The sequence below is a fragment of the Nuphar pumila genome, chromosome 7, assembly GCF_984573655.1.
Source record: "Nuphar pumila chromosome 7, dmNupPumi1.hap1.1, whole genome shotgun sequence".
Taxonomy (NCBI): Eukaryota; Viridiplantae; Streptophyta; class Magnoliopsida; order Nymphaeales; family Nymphaeaceae; genus Nuphar; species Nuphar pumila.
The window spans coordinates 113,292,009-113,307,234 of NC_143255.1; the positions used below are offsets into that span (position 1 = coordinate 113,292,009).

The 15,226-nt window shown below is 38.6% G+C and overlaps 1 protein-coding gene and 1 non-coding gene across 2 annotated transcripts; both read left to right on the forward strand.

Annotated features, from left to right (window-relative positions):
• Positions 1-2,513: 2,513 nt before the first annotated feature.
• Positions 2,514-2,586, forward strand: TRNAE-CUC (transfer RNA glutamic acid (anticodon CUC)). Its single transcript has one exon. It is a non-coding gene; the product is annotated as a tRNA-Glu (tRNA).
• Positions 2,587-8,873: 6,287 nt separating this feature from the next.
• LOC149832988 (uncharacterized) lies at positions 8,874-12,507 on the forward strand. Its single transcript, XM_090012666.1, has 2 exons — positions 8,874-8,902; positions 11,780-12,507. The coding sequence occupies exons 1-2, from the start codon at positions 8,900-8,902 to the stop codon at positions 12,368-12,370; spliced, it is 594 nt and encodes a 197-aa protein (XP_089868792.1). The 5' UTR covers positions 8,874-8,899; the 3' UTR covers positions 12,371-12,507.
• The last annotated feature ends 2,719 nt before the right edge of the window (positions 12,508-15,226 follow it).

Consider the following 15,226-nt stretch of genomic DNA (forward strand, 5'->3'; position numbering starts at 1 on the left):
ATGGATAAATGGACAATCATCGCTTTTGGGCACCGACAACCCTCTATCATCCATTCCATTGCTTTCCTTAGTCTCGTACCATATACAGATATGAAATGAAAAGGATATCTATATAAATACATATTGATAGAGATCCTTATTCATTCATATCTTTTGGATGTCCCTACCTAACTACATGGTTTTCTTCTGTGGAGCACAACTACTAGGGCATGGGAGAACAAAGAATAATGATTTGAGCAAGAGCAACCAGCTTCCCTAATCTAGTCTAGTTTCTAGTGACCATGTCTAGCCTAGTCTAATCTAGTGTAATAGAGTAGAGTCAAAAGGCTTAGTATAACAATCTTTTCGAGCAAGCCTCTGTGATCTCCTATAAACCCCTTATGATTAGGGATGGCAGTGGGCCGGGGGAAAATGATGCCCCGCCCTACCTCACCCCATTTGGATCGAGGATGGAGAACATGAAACGGAGAATGAATTAGGGATGGAGGTTAAAATCAAAACCGGTGTGGGGATGGAGGCGAAGGTGAACTTACTCTTGCCCTGCCCTGCTCCACCTTATTTTCGTTAAGAAAATTATTATTATACCCTTATACATATTATAAAATCTTATATCTATATTTATATATTCTTAATCCTAAACCCTTTCTTGAATCTCTCCTCTCTCCTTCCTCTAATGAACAGCGTGAGCTCCCATTTTCCTCCTCTCCTTCCTCTAACGGCGAAAGGCGGCAGCGGTGAAAGGATTGGGGAAACGGGGTCCCGCCCCAGCTCACTCCGTTTGGACTGAGGATGGAGTACATGAAACAGGGAATGAACCGAGGATGGAGGTTAAAATCAAAACCCGTGCAAGGATGAAGGGCAAAATTTTGAGACGGGGTGAGGGTGAAGACCTTGTCTCCCACCCCCGCCTTGGTCCACTGCCATCCTTACCTATGATGTGGCAAAGGGAGGTAAAGGAAGCAATGAGTAGGGATTCCCTGGAAGAGAATCGGATGAGGGGAAACCTTCACATCCGTTTCAAAGAGCGGGGATATCTCGATGGGAAAGAGAGAGGCACACAAGAGAGATCACCCTGCACATTTTCGGTTTATCAGGCCTAAAGCGGCACGGAACGGACTAATCCACGACTGGCAAGCAAAACCATTTAGGAAGGAGCATTTCAATAATGCCAAAACTTCAGTCATTTGAGATGAACTGAATTGGATTGAACCTGCCATCACAGGTTGGTATGTTGTTTGGAGGGCCACTAGAATATGAGAACTGAAAATACGAGAACTAGTATAAACCATGATTATCATGTTTTTTTTTTCGCCTAACCCTAGCTTGCCTTTCAAAAAAAAAAAAAGATTATGTTTTTTTTTTGTTTTTCATCTTAAATCTGATTGTACAGACATGGTCTACGTTATTGGTTTTAGAAGGACAGGCTCTCAAGTCATTCAATTGTGATGCATAAGCAGGATTTTTTAAGACTTCAAAATTGATGGTTCAGAAATTTCATAAATATTCAAGCATTAAAAAATCAAGCCTTTTTTTGTTGTTGAAAAAGATGATCCAACAGTAGATTTCTAGCAAATGGGCCATGCTGAACACATCTGAAAGGTTGGATTTGCTAAAAAAAAAAGAAAAGAAAATCATAGATGTTCACACTTGGTTCTCAAATTTCCAGTTCTCATGTTCTAGTGGCCCGTTGATTGGATGCAGAAAGAACGGTTAAAAGTACTAGATTTGATTTCTGTGATTCAGTGCAGGCTCAGCCAAGAAGCGGTTAAAAGTGTTAAATTTGTTTTGTGGCGCTGTCTTGCCATGCATCCTATATATATATATATATATATATATATATATATATAGAGAGAGAGAGAGAGAGAGAGAGAGAGAGAGAGAGAGAGAGAGGACCAAATTGATGGTGAATGTTGGTAGGAGAATTCCACTTTTTTAATCCGTTCAGATAGGGATTCTTACACGCTACATATACATTCCTAGAAAAGAGTTAAAGTGATCAGATGTTTAGGGCTTCTTTACTAGATCGCGAGGTTGTTTTAGGGGTTTAGGAATTCAGGGTCCATTAAAAAGGTATTTATCAGGAAAGATGGAGCTCACATTTCTATCTTTCCCTTTCCCTTGTAGTCTAGTTGGTTAAGGTACTCGACTCTCACCCGCGCATGGCTTTTGATTTTAACCTCCATCCCCGTTTCATGTATTCCATCACTGGTCTAAATGGAGCGAGGCTAGGTGTGGCCCCCGTTTTCTGTCATCCTTAAAGAGTATTTTAGTATTTTACTAACGGGGATCGGGAATGGAGTGGGGTGGGGCAAAAAGAGTAAGTCCATCCCCGTTTCATGTCCTCCATCCTCGGTTTTGATTTTAACCTCCATTCCCGTTTCTTGTCCTCCATCCCCGGTGCAAACAGGGTGAGGCGGAGCGGGGCCTCATTTTTCCCAAGTCCACTGCCATCTCTATTTCACAATTTTTTTTAATTATATCAAATATTTAATAAGGAGTTTTATCTTCATCGGTCCGTTGTAGTCTAGTTGGTTAGGATACTGGGCTCTCACCCGAGAGACCCGGGTTCAAGTCCCGGCAACGGAATCCATTTTCCTCTTTCTCAAGTTTTTTTTTTTTTTCATTTTTCTGTTGAGACGAACGGTTCTTTCAATAAGTAAAATTCCAAGTACGTGATGTTGCCACGTAACACTTAATCTGGTGACTATCGAAAATTTCCCTTCCTAAACTAGCAGCGCTCTAACAAGGATCTTGACGTGTGCGTCACTATCTTCGAAAGTTTTCCTCTTTCTATGTCTTCGACCCATGAGTGACCATGGTCATAGGACCCACACGGCTACCCTCCCAGTCCCGTGAGGGTCTTGTGTGTTCTCTCCCAAGCTGCACTGTTTGCTACAGTGCAAGTTGGGGGGGGTCTGAATGAGCGCCACATATAAAAGCACGTGGGGCTCGTATTCCCGTGTGTTGGCATCACTTAGCATCAGAGTTCGATGCGGTTGCAAAGACTTATGTACCCTTTCGTACTATTCTCGTCATGAAACGACGGTTCAAGAAAATCACAAAAATGCCCTTTATTCAAAAAAAGGAAAACGACAGTTTGACAAAAGAACAAAAATGTCCTCCATCTAGAAAGTCGATGATGATGTTAACTCTTCAAAGTCCAAACAGCGAAACGAACCTGAAGAGTTCTCTCTTTCTTTTTTGTTTGAACTTTTCATCGTCATCTTCTTCTTCTTCATTCTCCGTGAAACACTATAAAACTCTCTCTCTCTCTCTAGAGAAGAAATTAAGGGAGACAAAGAGCCGGCGATCCGATGACGATCATCGTCCTCTTCCTGCTAGCAGTAGCCAGAATGCTGCCCTCGTCCAGCGGGCAACCGACTGTGGTGGCCCCTCAATCGCCTTCGAGGGACACCTACAACAGAATCTTCCTCCAGTACACCTACAACACAGATTTTCAAAGTACAATCCGTCTACTCCTACGTCGGCAATACTTTTGATTAGGGCGATGCCTTCCAGGCCACCCTGACGCTGCTCAACACAGGCGCTCGCACCCTCAAGTCCTGACAGGCATTTGTTGGGTTCTGGCATCACGAGGTCCTCATCTCGACCTTCGACGTCGTGCTCTCCGACAGGACCCACCTCCCCGCCAATGTCGGGAATGACACGTTTCTCTCGGGCTTCCCTGCCACATACCTCAAGACTGTCATCAAGACGACGGGCGACTACAACCTGATCACGACGAAGATTATGCTCAAGGGGGGGCGAAGTTCGGCATCGCAATTTACGATTTACACACACAAGCGATTTACAAAAATCGCGTAGCAAAAAAAAAATGACAAATCGCTATCGAGTAGCGATTTATGAAAATCGTGTAGCAAAAAAAATGACAAATTGCTAAATCGAGTAACGATTTATGAAAATCACGTAGCAAAATAAATAAATAAATAGTAAATCTCTATATCGAGTAGTGATTTAAGAAAATTGTGTAGCAAAAATAAATAAATAAACGCTAAATCGAGTAACGATTTACGAAAATCACATAGTGAAAAAAAATGAAAATTCGCTAAATCGAGTAGCGATTTACGAAAATTGCTAAATTGAGTAGCGATTTACGAAAATTGCATAGCAAAAAAAAACCCACAAATCGCTACGCGATGTTCGTAAATCGCTAAATTGTGTTATGAAAAAAAGGTAAATCACAACACGATTTTTGTAAATCGCGTAGTGAAAAAAATAAATAAATTTTGTCCTTTTCTAGAACCGTCGTTTCATGACACCAATGGCAGGAAAGGGTGTCACGAAAACCGTGAGTAAGAAACAACCAAAGAAAACAATAAACAAAAATGATCAAACAAAACACAACGACACATAAATTTACGTAGAAAAATCTTTCCTCAAATACGAGAGGGAGTAAAAAACCATGGCCGCCTAGAGAAAAAACTTTATTGCTCTTTTTTGACACTTACAAGAGGGAAAGAAAAGAAAGAATTTATATAAGGCCCAAGAAAAAATTTCTCCTCGGGGGCGCTGCCCCCAAGAGAACCTCAAGACTGCCATCGAGATGGCTGACGACTACATCCTCATCATGGCGAAGATCGTGTTCAAGGGGGTAGAGTTCGAAATCACGATTTCTGATTTATATACAGTAGCGATTTACGAAAATCACGTAGTGAAAAAAAATGGCAAATAGCTATCGAGTAGCGATTTACGAAAATCGTTACGAAAATTGCGTAGCAAAAAATAAAAAATAAAAAATCGCTAAATCGAGTAGCGAATTAGAAAAATTGGGTAGCAAAAAAAAAGAAAAATTGCTAAATTGAGTAGCAATTTATGAAAATTGTGTAGCAAAAAAATAATAATAGAAAATCGCTAAATCGAGTAGCGATTTAGGAAAATCGCATAGCGAAAAAAAAAACCCACAAATCGCTACGCGATGTTCGTAAATTGCTAAATCACATTGCAAAAAAAAATGGCAAATCGCTATCGAGTAGCGATTTACGAAAATCGCATAGCAAAAAAAATATCAAATCGCTAAATCGAATAGCGATTTATGAAAATCGTGTAGCAAAAAAAAAATTAGATGGCAAATCGATACGTGATTTTCGTAAATCGCTAGTGATTTACGAAAATCGCGTAGCAAAAAAAAACCCAAATAATCGCTAAATCGAGTAGCGATTTACGAAAATCGCGTAGCAAAAAAGAAATGAAAAATCACTAAATCGAGTAGCGATTTATGAAAATCGCGTAGCGAAAAAAAAAGAAAAGAAAATCGCTAAATCGAGTGGCAATTTACGAAAACCACATAGAAAAAAAAACTGCAAATCGCTATGCGATGTTCATAAATCGCTAAATCATGTTGAAAAAAAAGGTAAATTGCAATGCGCTTTTCGTAAATCGCGTAGCAAATTTTTTTTTGTCCTTTTCTAGAATCATCGTTTCATGACACCAATGGCGGAAAAGGGTATTACAAAAGCCGTGAGCAAGAAACAACTGAAGAAAATAATAAACAAGAACGATCAAACAAAATACAATGACAAACATATTTACGTCGAAAAACTTCCCCTCAAACCTAAGTGGGAGTAAAAAACCATGGCCACCGAGATGAAAAACTTTATTGCTCTTTTTCGATAGTTACAAGAGGGAAAGAAAAGAAAAGAAAAGAAAGAATTTATACAAGGTCCAAGAAAAATTTCTTCTAGGGGCGCTGCCCCACAGAGAACCTCAAGACTGCCATCAGGATGGCTGGCGACTACAGCCTGATCACGGCGAAGATCATACTCAAGGGGGCAGAGTTCGACATCGTGATTTATGATTTACACACAGTAGCGATTTATGAAAATTGCGTAGCAAAAAAAAATGGCAAATCGCTATCAAGTAGCGATTTACGAAAATTGCGTAGCAAAAAAAAATGACAAATCAGTAAATCGAGTAGTGATTTATGAAAATCATGTAGCGAAAAAAAAAATGGCAAATCGCTATAGCGAGTAGCGATTTACGAAAATCGTGTAGCAAAAAAAAATGGAAAATCACTAAATCGAGTAGCGATTTATGAAAATCGTGTAGCAAAAAAAAACAGAAAATCACTAAATCGAGTAGCGATTTACGAAAATCGTGTAGCAAAAAAAAAATGCTAAATCGAGTAGTGATTTACGAAAATTGCTTAGCGAAAAAAAAAACTGCAAATCGCTACAAGATGTTCGTAAATCGCTAAATCGCGTTGTAAAACAAAAGGCAAATTGCAACACCATTTTTGTAAATTGCATAGCAAGAAAAAAAGAAATTGTCCTTTTCTAAAATCGACGTTTCATGACACCAATGGGGAGAAAGGGTGTTACAAAAACTATGAGCAAGAAACAACCGAAGAAAACAATAAACAAGAACAATCAAACAAAACACAATGACACACATATTTACGTGAAAAAACATCCCCTCAAATATGAGAGGGAATAAAAAACCATGGCCGCCAGAGGAAAAACCTTATTGCTCTTTTTTGACAGTTATAAGAGGGAAAGAAAAGAGAGAATTTATACAAGGCTCAAGAAAAAATTTCTTCTGGGGGCGCTGCCTCCATAGAACCTCAAGACTTCCATCGGGACGACTGATGACTACAACCTGATCACGGCGAAGATCGTGCTCAAGGGGATAGAGTTCGGCATCGCGATTTACGATTTACACACAGTAGCAATTTATGAAAATTGCATAGCAAAAAAAAATGGCAAATCGCTATCGAGTAGCGATTTACAAAAATCGCGTAAAGAAAAAAAATGGCAAATCGCTAAATTGAGTAGCGATTTATGAAAATCGTGTAGCCAAAAAATAAATAAATAGAAAATCGCTATTCGATTTTCGTAAATTGCTATATCGAGTAGCGATTTACAAAAACCACATAGCAAAAAAAAATGGAAAATTGCATAGCAGAAAAAGAATGGGAAATTGCTAAATCGAGTAGCGATTTACGAAAATGGCATAGCAAAAAAATAATAATAAATCACTAAATCGAGTAGCAATTTACAAAAATTGCATAGCGAAAAAAAATCCCATAAATCGCTATGCGATGTTCGTAAGCATTAAAAAAACAATGGTAAATGACAACACGATTTTTGTAAATCGCGTAGCGATTTTTTTTTGTCCTTTTTTAGAATCATCATTTCATGACACCAATGACAGGAAAGTGTGTTACGAAAACCGCGAGCAAGAAACAACCAATGAAAATAATAAACACGAACGATCAAACAAAATACAACGACACACAAACTTACGTGAAAAAACCTCCCCTCAAATCTGAGAGAGAGAGTAAAAAACCATCGCCGCCCAGAGGAAAATCTTTATTGCTCTTTTTCGACAGTTACAAGAGGGAAAGAAAAGAAAGAATTTATATAAGGCTTAAGAAAAAATTTCTTCTGGGGGGCGCTGCCCCCCAGAGAACCTCAAGACTACCATCAGGACGGCTGGTGACTACAACTTGATCACGATGAAGATCGTGCTCAAGGAGGTAGAGTTTGACATCGCGATTTACGATTTACACATAGTAGTGATTTATGAAAATTGCATAGCAAAAAAAAAATGGCAAATCGATATCGAATAGAGATTTTCAAAAATCGCGTAGTGAAAAAAATGGTAAATCGCTAAATCGAGTAGCGATTTATGAAAATCACGTAACAAAAAAAAAATGAAAAATCGTTTACACGTTTTTTGTAAATCGCTACATTAAGTAGCGAAAAAAATAGAAAATCGCTAAATCGAGTAGCGATTTATGAAAAACGCGTAGCGAAAAAACAACATAAAATCGCTAAATCGAGTAGCGATTTACGAAAATTACGTAGCAAAAAAACAACAACAAAAAATCACTAAATCGAGTAGCGATTTACGAAAATTACGTAGCAAAAAAACAACAAAAAATCACTAAATCGAGTAGCAATTTATGAAAATCATGTAGCAAAAAAAAACCGCAAATCGCTACACGATGTTCATAAATCGCTAAATCACGTTACAAAGAAAAAGGCAAATCGCAACGCAATTTTCGTAAATCGCGTAGAAAAAGAAGAAATTTTATCCTTTTCTAGAATCGTCGTTTTATGACACCAATGGCAGGAAAAGGTGTTACGAAAATCGCAAACAAGAAACAAGCGAAGGAAATAATAAACAAGAATGATCAAACAAAATACAACGACACACAGACTTATGTGGAAAAACCTCCCCTCAAATCTGAGATAAAGTAAAAAACCATCGCCGCCCAGAGGAAAATCTTTATTGCTCTTTTTCGACAGTTACAAGAGGGAAAGAAAAGAAAGACTTTATACAAGGCCCCAAAAAATATTTCTTCTAGAGGGCGCTACCCCCAGAGACCCCCCGCTAGAGGCGCCTCTGGACCCCCGCCCACTGAACGTGCAATAGGACTCATGCTGGGGAAACCTCGAACCCCCCTCTTGTAAGGGCAAAAACTCTGAATGAAGCTTCATAACTCATCAAGTTGAATCATACTACAGTCAATGTGGAGGTCAGTCAGTGCTTGTAGGATCATCTTCTGGATGTGCACAAAAGCAGAAAGAGGAGAGAGAAGGTTGATGTTCATAGCCTTCATGAGACAAAAGTTCTTTCTCGAATAATCCTGGGGTGCATCTCCAGAGTACTTAAATTTTTACAATTATTTTTTTTTTTAAATCGTTATTTTATGGCACCAAAGGGTACTTAAGTCTTTACAACTGCACCGAAGCTTACTGATGTTGACATGGGGATACGTGGTGCTCATTCGGACCGGCGAACATGCACCTGCTTCGCCCGGATCCTCCCTCCTTGACGCGACAAGCCTGGCTTTGCTTTGCTTTTGAGCATCTTGCGAGTTTCCTTCTTTTGGCGCCGACCTCTCTGTCTCTCTCATTTGGTGGTAAACATCATAATGGTAAGCCCCCCTCTCTCTCTCTAAGAATTTTTATTTTTCCATTAAAGCGTGGTTTTCCCGTTTTTTTTTTCTCTTCTTTACTTGCTTCGTGCTGAACACCCTTCTTATTGATTATTCTCTTGGGGTTTCATTGAAGTCGTTCATACTAGAGGATACAAATTACAATCCCCAATCTTTTCTTTTCTGTTCTTATTTGGTGTTGACTTAGAAGGAATTTGAGGTAATTGGGTGTACAGTTTTTTTTTTTTTTTATCAAATCAGTAGGTAAATACTGTTATAAGACCACCCTTTGGATTGGTCAGGGTGGTGGGAGCAGTAGGAAAGTAATTCCTGCTTTCTCTTTGACTAGAAACAACCAACAAAATGATTTTTTTTCTTGTTTTTTCCTCTTTATATTTATGAGTTTGGATTTTGGCTACGAGTTCATCCTTTTTCCTAAAATTGAATATTAATCCTACTGTTCAGTTGCTTTCCATGATTCGAATATGGATGTTATCTTGGTTGCCGATCTTTCTCATTAACGCCTTACAGGATCTGCTCGTACACCCACTTACCCAGAAAAGTAAGCATTGTGAGGTATCCAAGATTATCCCCCTCTGGCATTTTTCCCGTTTAACATATCTAGAGAGGTGCCTGGATGCACCCACTTTCCACAAAAGAGGGATAAATTGGATATTACATTGTGATGCAAGATGGACCATTGAAGCTTATCCCACTTGAGCAGTTTTCTAGTTGGTACATCGTTAAGAGTGTTTGGATGCACCCACTTATCCCAAAAAGTGGGATAAATTGGATATTGCATTGTGATGGACTATTGAATCTTATCCCACTTTAGCAGTTTTCTCATCATGCACATCTCTGGGAGTGTTTGGATGCACCCATATGACCAGAAAAGTGAAATAAGCTTGACTACTTCGTTGTGGTGCACAATGCTGTATCTAATCTCCTCCCATCTCTCTGGACAAATGCGCAGTCATTCGCTTGCCAAATAGCTATCGCTTTTTTATGTTTTCTTCTTTTTGCCTTACAAGTTGTTATAGAACTGGTAATTGGTAATGGGAATTCAAAATTTGTCAGTGTATTGGAATATAATTCTAAAAGAGGATCGTTCATCTGAGTCGCAGCCAAGTCAAATTTGCTGCGTTGTTTGCACTGAGATCAGATCAACTGGGGTTGAATCTTCGTGATTCCAGTCTTGGATCATTCATTGATCTGGTTGCAAGATCTGATGCATCTGTTCAAATCCTGGTACCATGTGTTCTTGAAGTGTTGGGATTGGATTCTATGATGAAAAAGAGACAAGTATCTTGTGAAAGAGAATAAGTTTCATGAAAGATGTCTCTTTTTCACCTCCTCTTTTCATGGCCCTATGAGCCGCAGTCTCAACTCTCAAGTACTCCACTATTTTGATGGCAGTGCAATATTATAATGAAACTTTCATAAAGCAATATCGAAGGCATTCTGGATGATGTATTATTAAAAATATTGACATTTTACTTTATAGCAAAGTATCATCAAGGACACATCATAGCATGTCCATATTTGAAATTTTTTGCAAATGCTATTTTTTATCTTTTGTTAAATGCTATGTATTTTTTTCATCTCATTTCGAAGACCATCAATCTTTATTTCTTCTTTATTATCAAAACTAGTTTTTTTTCCTTAAGTTTTCTTTTAGAAAAGAATTGTGTTTAAATTCTTTTGAAAAATTTCCTCCAAGAAATTGCTGCTGATGATGTTGGTTTTGTGAACAGAGCAAGTTCTAATAACACGTCTGGCAGAATCTGAGCTGATGTGGGACAGTGGGATAGTTCTCTGAAAACCATATTCTGAAAAAATGTCTTCTGTTGTTTCATCAAACATGCAGAGGCTATTCAATTTATTGGAATCAATTTTCCTTTCATGCATACATATGTGTGTGTGTGTGTGTGTGTGTGTGAACAGCGAGTGAATGCTTTATACCTGGAAATGTTGTACATGTTGGCAGGCATGCAGATGAGATTCAAGAGCCATTATCTTCCCCCCGCCCCCCCCCCCCCCCCCCTCTTCTTTTACTTTGGGCAGAGAAGTTGGCTCAAAAGATGTTGGGTTTCAGCAATCTGGGTTATTAAACTCTAGGATATGACACTACACCAGTTACTACCACTGATCAAGTTCTTACAAATGCACCGGAGGAGATCTGAACCCATGAAATTGTTTTTTGTCAAACCAGTTCTAGCCCACTTCTACCGTGTTAAGTGATCTTGATTGTAGTATGCCAAGATAAACAAGAAAGGAAAGAAAGATGGAGTGGTTTTCTGTAGCATCATTACTTATTTACAGATTGCATGGGATTCAATCATTATTTGCAGTTATAAAAGAATTGAACAAGTTAGCGAAAAGTAAAAACCTCTGCTGCCGTAAAGAATTGCAGGGAGAATGTTTGTGAATTACTCACACACACACACACACACACACATTTACAAAGAGTTTTAGTGAATTGAGTACGACACATTTGAAGTAGTAAAAGCTTTTACTTCTGTATGAATTGTGTTGAGCAAAGATTAGGAGTTGGACTGGTAATCAGGATCGCGGTTGATTTGGAGGATCCACTCTTTGCTTTCCTGCAGAAAGCATGAACCACTTACCAGATAATATCATAGAGGAGCTAAACTGCATAATATAAAACTTGATCCCTCAACTCTAGAATTTACCCTGTTAATTTGGAGTGACAGATCTTGCTTGGAGGTAGAATCAAATTTCTATGGTCAGGTACCCATAGATTTGTATAATTTACTCTGGCATTGTAACTTCTGTTTCTTAGATGAATAGATTGTTTTTTTAGGAAAAACACTTAAACTCGTGCATTCAATGATCAAGTTGGAAGGTGCCTTGCAGGATCTTGCTTCCTCGTCAAGTTCCTCCCGTGGCAAGTTGGATGAAGACTTTTCATCATGGGTGGATTCTTGCCTTGCTAACAATGCCGAAGTGTCAAGTTTAGGTGCTGATGACTGGGACGCATTGAAAGACGTTTTAGACGAGATTGCAAATTTTGAAGTTTCTCAAGATGGAGATCGAAGGACCTCTTCCGATGAACAAGAGATTTACCAAACTTTGTTGCAAGCCAAGGGTATTAAAGGGTTGGATGACCTGCAGAGCAGTGATGTTGGTGCTGTACCTGAGCTTGAGGAAGGCATGGATTTCACTGTTGACATGGCTGCCAGTTCAGCCAGAGGCATTGAATTTGAAGAGGGTATTTTTAAGGTTTGGGATCTGAACATAGAGTTGGAAGAGGGGGAATTTGATCGAGAACTGAAAGCTCTTGCAGACACCAAATCTGTGGAACCACATGAGGTCTTTGGTATTGAAGCAACAGAAAAGGATGATCCCATCTTCATTGTGGACGAGCAAGACAAGGTGGAGGATCTTGACACATTGATCTCTGGAATGGCAGATTTATCATTGAGTAATCAGGTCCGAGAGAATTGATGATCTCATTTCTATCATTAGTAGAGTTCATCATTAAGTGAATGCCATGACTGATGGAAATGTTGAGCATCTTGTTGGGAAGGGAATGCAACGAACCTGTAAAATATATTTATTTTGTTATTAATTCATGGTTTCCAATTCAATGACAACTCAATGCATGTGATTCTGCACCTGACGGGTTTCTCCTATATACAGCGGTGCAGCGTTCACCCTGAATGAAATCTAAAATCAGGCGTCTGATATATTGCTAAGTCGAGTATGAAATCAGGTGGTATCTCGGGATCTATAAGAAGTAATATCACATCTGTATGCATGTAAACCTATGTTACATGGGTGCGGCTGCAACACGAGTGCGGATAAGACTCAGTTAAAGTTGTGCCCATTAAGGGACACAGCTATATTATATGACTGTGCACAGTATGTGACAGTCTGATAAAGACAGACAGTGCACAGTCTGTGTTGTACAGTTTGGTTTATATATATAATCATTTTTTTAGTTTTTTGCTTTAAAAAATGAATAAAAATAGACTCGTTAAAGTTGACCGAGTCTAAAATGTGGACGGACTGGGCCTCGATGCATTGACCATGTCCACCCCGTATTCGAAGCTGCACCTGTGTTTGCACCTATGTCGGGGTATGTCGATGCGGGTGTGTCGACCCCCTAGCCTAATCCGTGTGACATAGACCTAAACACATCGTTAGGTTCTTGATTCCAAAATGAAAAATTCCCTACTTGTGATACCCCCTCAATCTTTGTGCCCTGCTTTTCAAGTCAGCATTGCTTTTGAAACAACATCATCTTTGTCTTCTGCTACTTTTTGTGAATTGAGAAGGATCATGTAATAGACACTGCTGCCTAGGTCATTTCATGCTAGAGAACATTACACTAGTTAAATAGAACTATGTCACCACAGTTTGCTGGCTTCATCTGCTAATTGCTTGTTTTTTCTTTGCTCCATTTTTTTGCCAAAAATTTTACTGCCTTGCATTTACAGCAAATGAATAGCTTCTAGAATCTTTAAATTTTAAGGGGACTGAAGTCTCTCTCTCTATATCTCACGGCTGTGTGAAGTTCACCTCATGGAACCATGCTAGCGCGTGGCATGCACACACACACACACACACACAAACTTATTCTAATTTTAAAAGGCAAAGTTTGTGTTATAGCAAATCAATATTGCAGAAATCACACGCATAATCTGCATTTTAAACCAATTATGTGTTTGCTAATCTTGCTCTGATGCAGCCAATCTGGACTTGAATTTTCTGGGAGTTAAAAGTCATTTTGGCCTTTATCGATCTATCTTTGTTCTCAAGGATGTATATGATGAGTTGTTAAGCATGCAAATACATGCACCATCAGCAAGAGGAATGCGGATTAGTATGGTCGTATTAATGCTTGATGATAGCGCTATAGCTATCACGTATATGATCACTGCTGATGTTAAATTATGCAATGATGCGTCACTATTGTGTTTTCACATAATTCATGGAATTTGAAACATGCTTGTTGCAGTAAATCCAAAATCATGAAATGAACTTTCTTGCAGCCTGATGCTCCTTTACATCTCTTCAAGCCCATTTAAGGATCTGTTGGGTTACGAGAATTACATTACATCAAAATTATGCATCCAATGCTTTGTGCAGCCGCATTTTATTTGACACATCATATATTGGCAGATTAAGGAATCACTTCATGTTTGTCTGACATGTTGAGAGAGAGAGAGAGAGAGAGTTATGGAAATTTGGGGTTTTTGGTTCACAATCACTATACAGAGTTATTATTAGAGAGGTGGGAATACAGAATTCAAAGCCAAACAATTGTTGGTTTGGAAATATCAAAGATCCGGGTTCAAAACACAGTTTACCTCCAATGACAGTGTCTTATTGGTTGTAGTTAGGTTAAGGTAATTTTTGATACATTGTAAAATCTTAAGTTTTATTCCAACAACTAATTATTGCGATTTCAGTCAATATAATATTGCACTGTGATTCATCAAATGTATCTTTTGCACAAACGCTGACTCTAGCCCTCTAGGTCCAGGGTGATTTCTCCAACCATTCTAAAGTATTGAATGCCTCATTCAAGTGAAAAGAAAAAGCTAGCCTTGAATTGAAACCTTTTCTTTTTATATTTACACGGAGAAACCTCCCTCAGGATAAGAGACCTAGCCGCACTGGCTCTGCCTACTGTACTTACGATCATTGTCCTGGCAGCATAAAACTTCGTGGGCTTACCCTTTGCCCCCATAGAGTCACCACACTTTGGCTTGCGCAAGGGGTGATACTCATGGGATTTGAGCCTAGACCCCTGCCTAGCGGCCTAGGCCTCATCCCACTACCAAAAACCCCTTTGGGGCGCCTTGAATTGATACTTTGGAATAATTATTTGAACATGGTTGCCAATTTTTCCTAAATTGACCATTGTTCTATGGCTATGAACGCTGGAAGACACCTCTTGTGGAGCTTTGGAAAGATCACACTTTTTCATTGCTTATAAAATTCAATGTGATTCATTAAATGTCGTGATTAATAAAAGAGAAATTGAAAAAATTAGAACTTGTGATTGCAATCTCTCTCTCTCTATATATATATAGAGAGAGGGAGAGAGTAATATGTAAATGTCAAACCATTTATCATGTGTTTTTTACTTGATCTAAATTTGTAGATGTGATCTCTATGTTTTATTTAGTAAAAAACATGTATTATTTTAAATATTGTTTATGTTTAGTTGTGTTTTTAGCTCAACAAAAAGATCAATGGTTCATATTACACCAAAAGCTTGTTTAACTAAAAATAAAAAAAATTATTAAATTATTTTGATTTAAAGCATGGTTCTTAGTGAATAAGTAATGA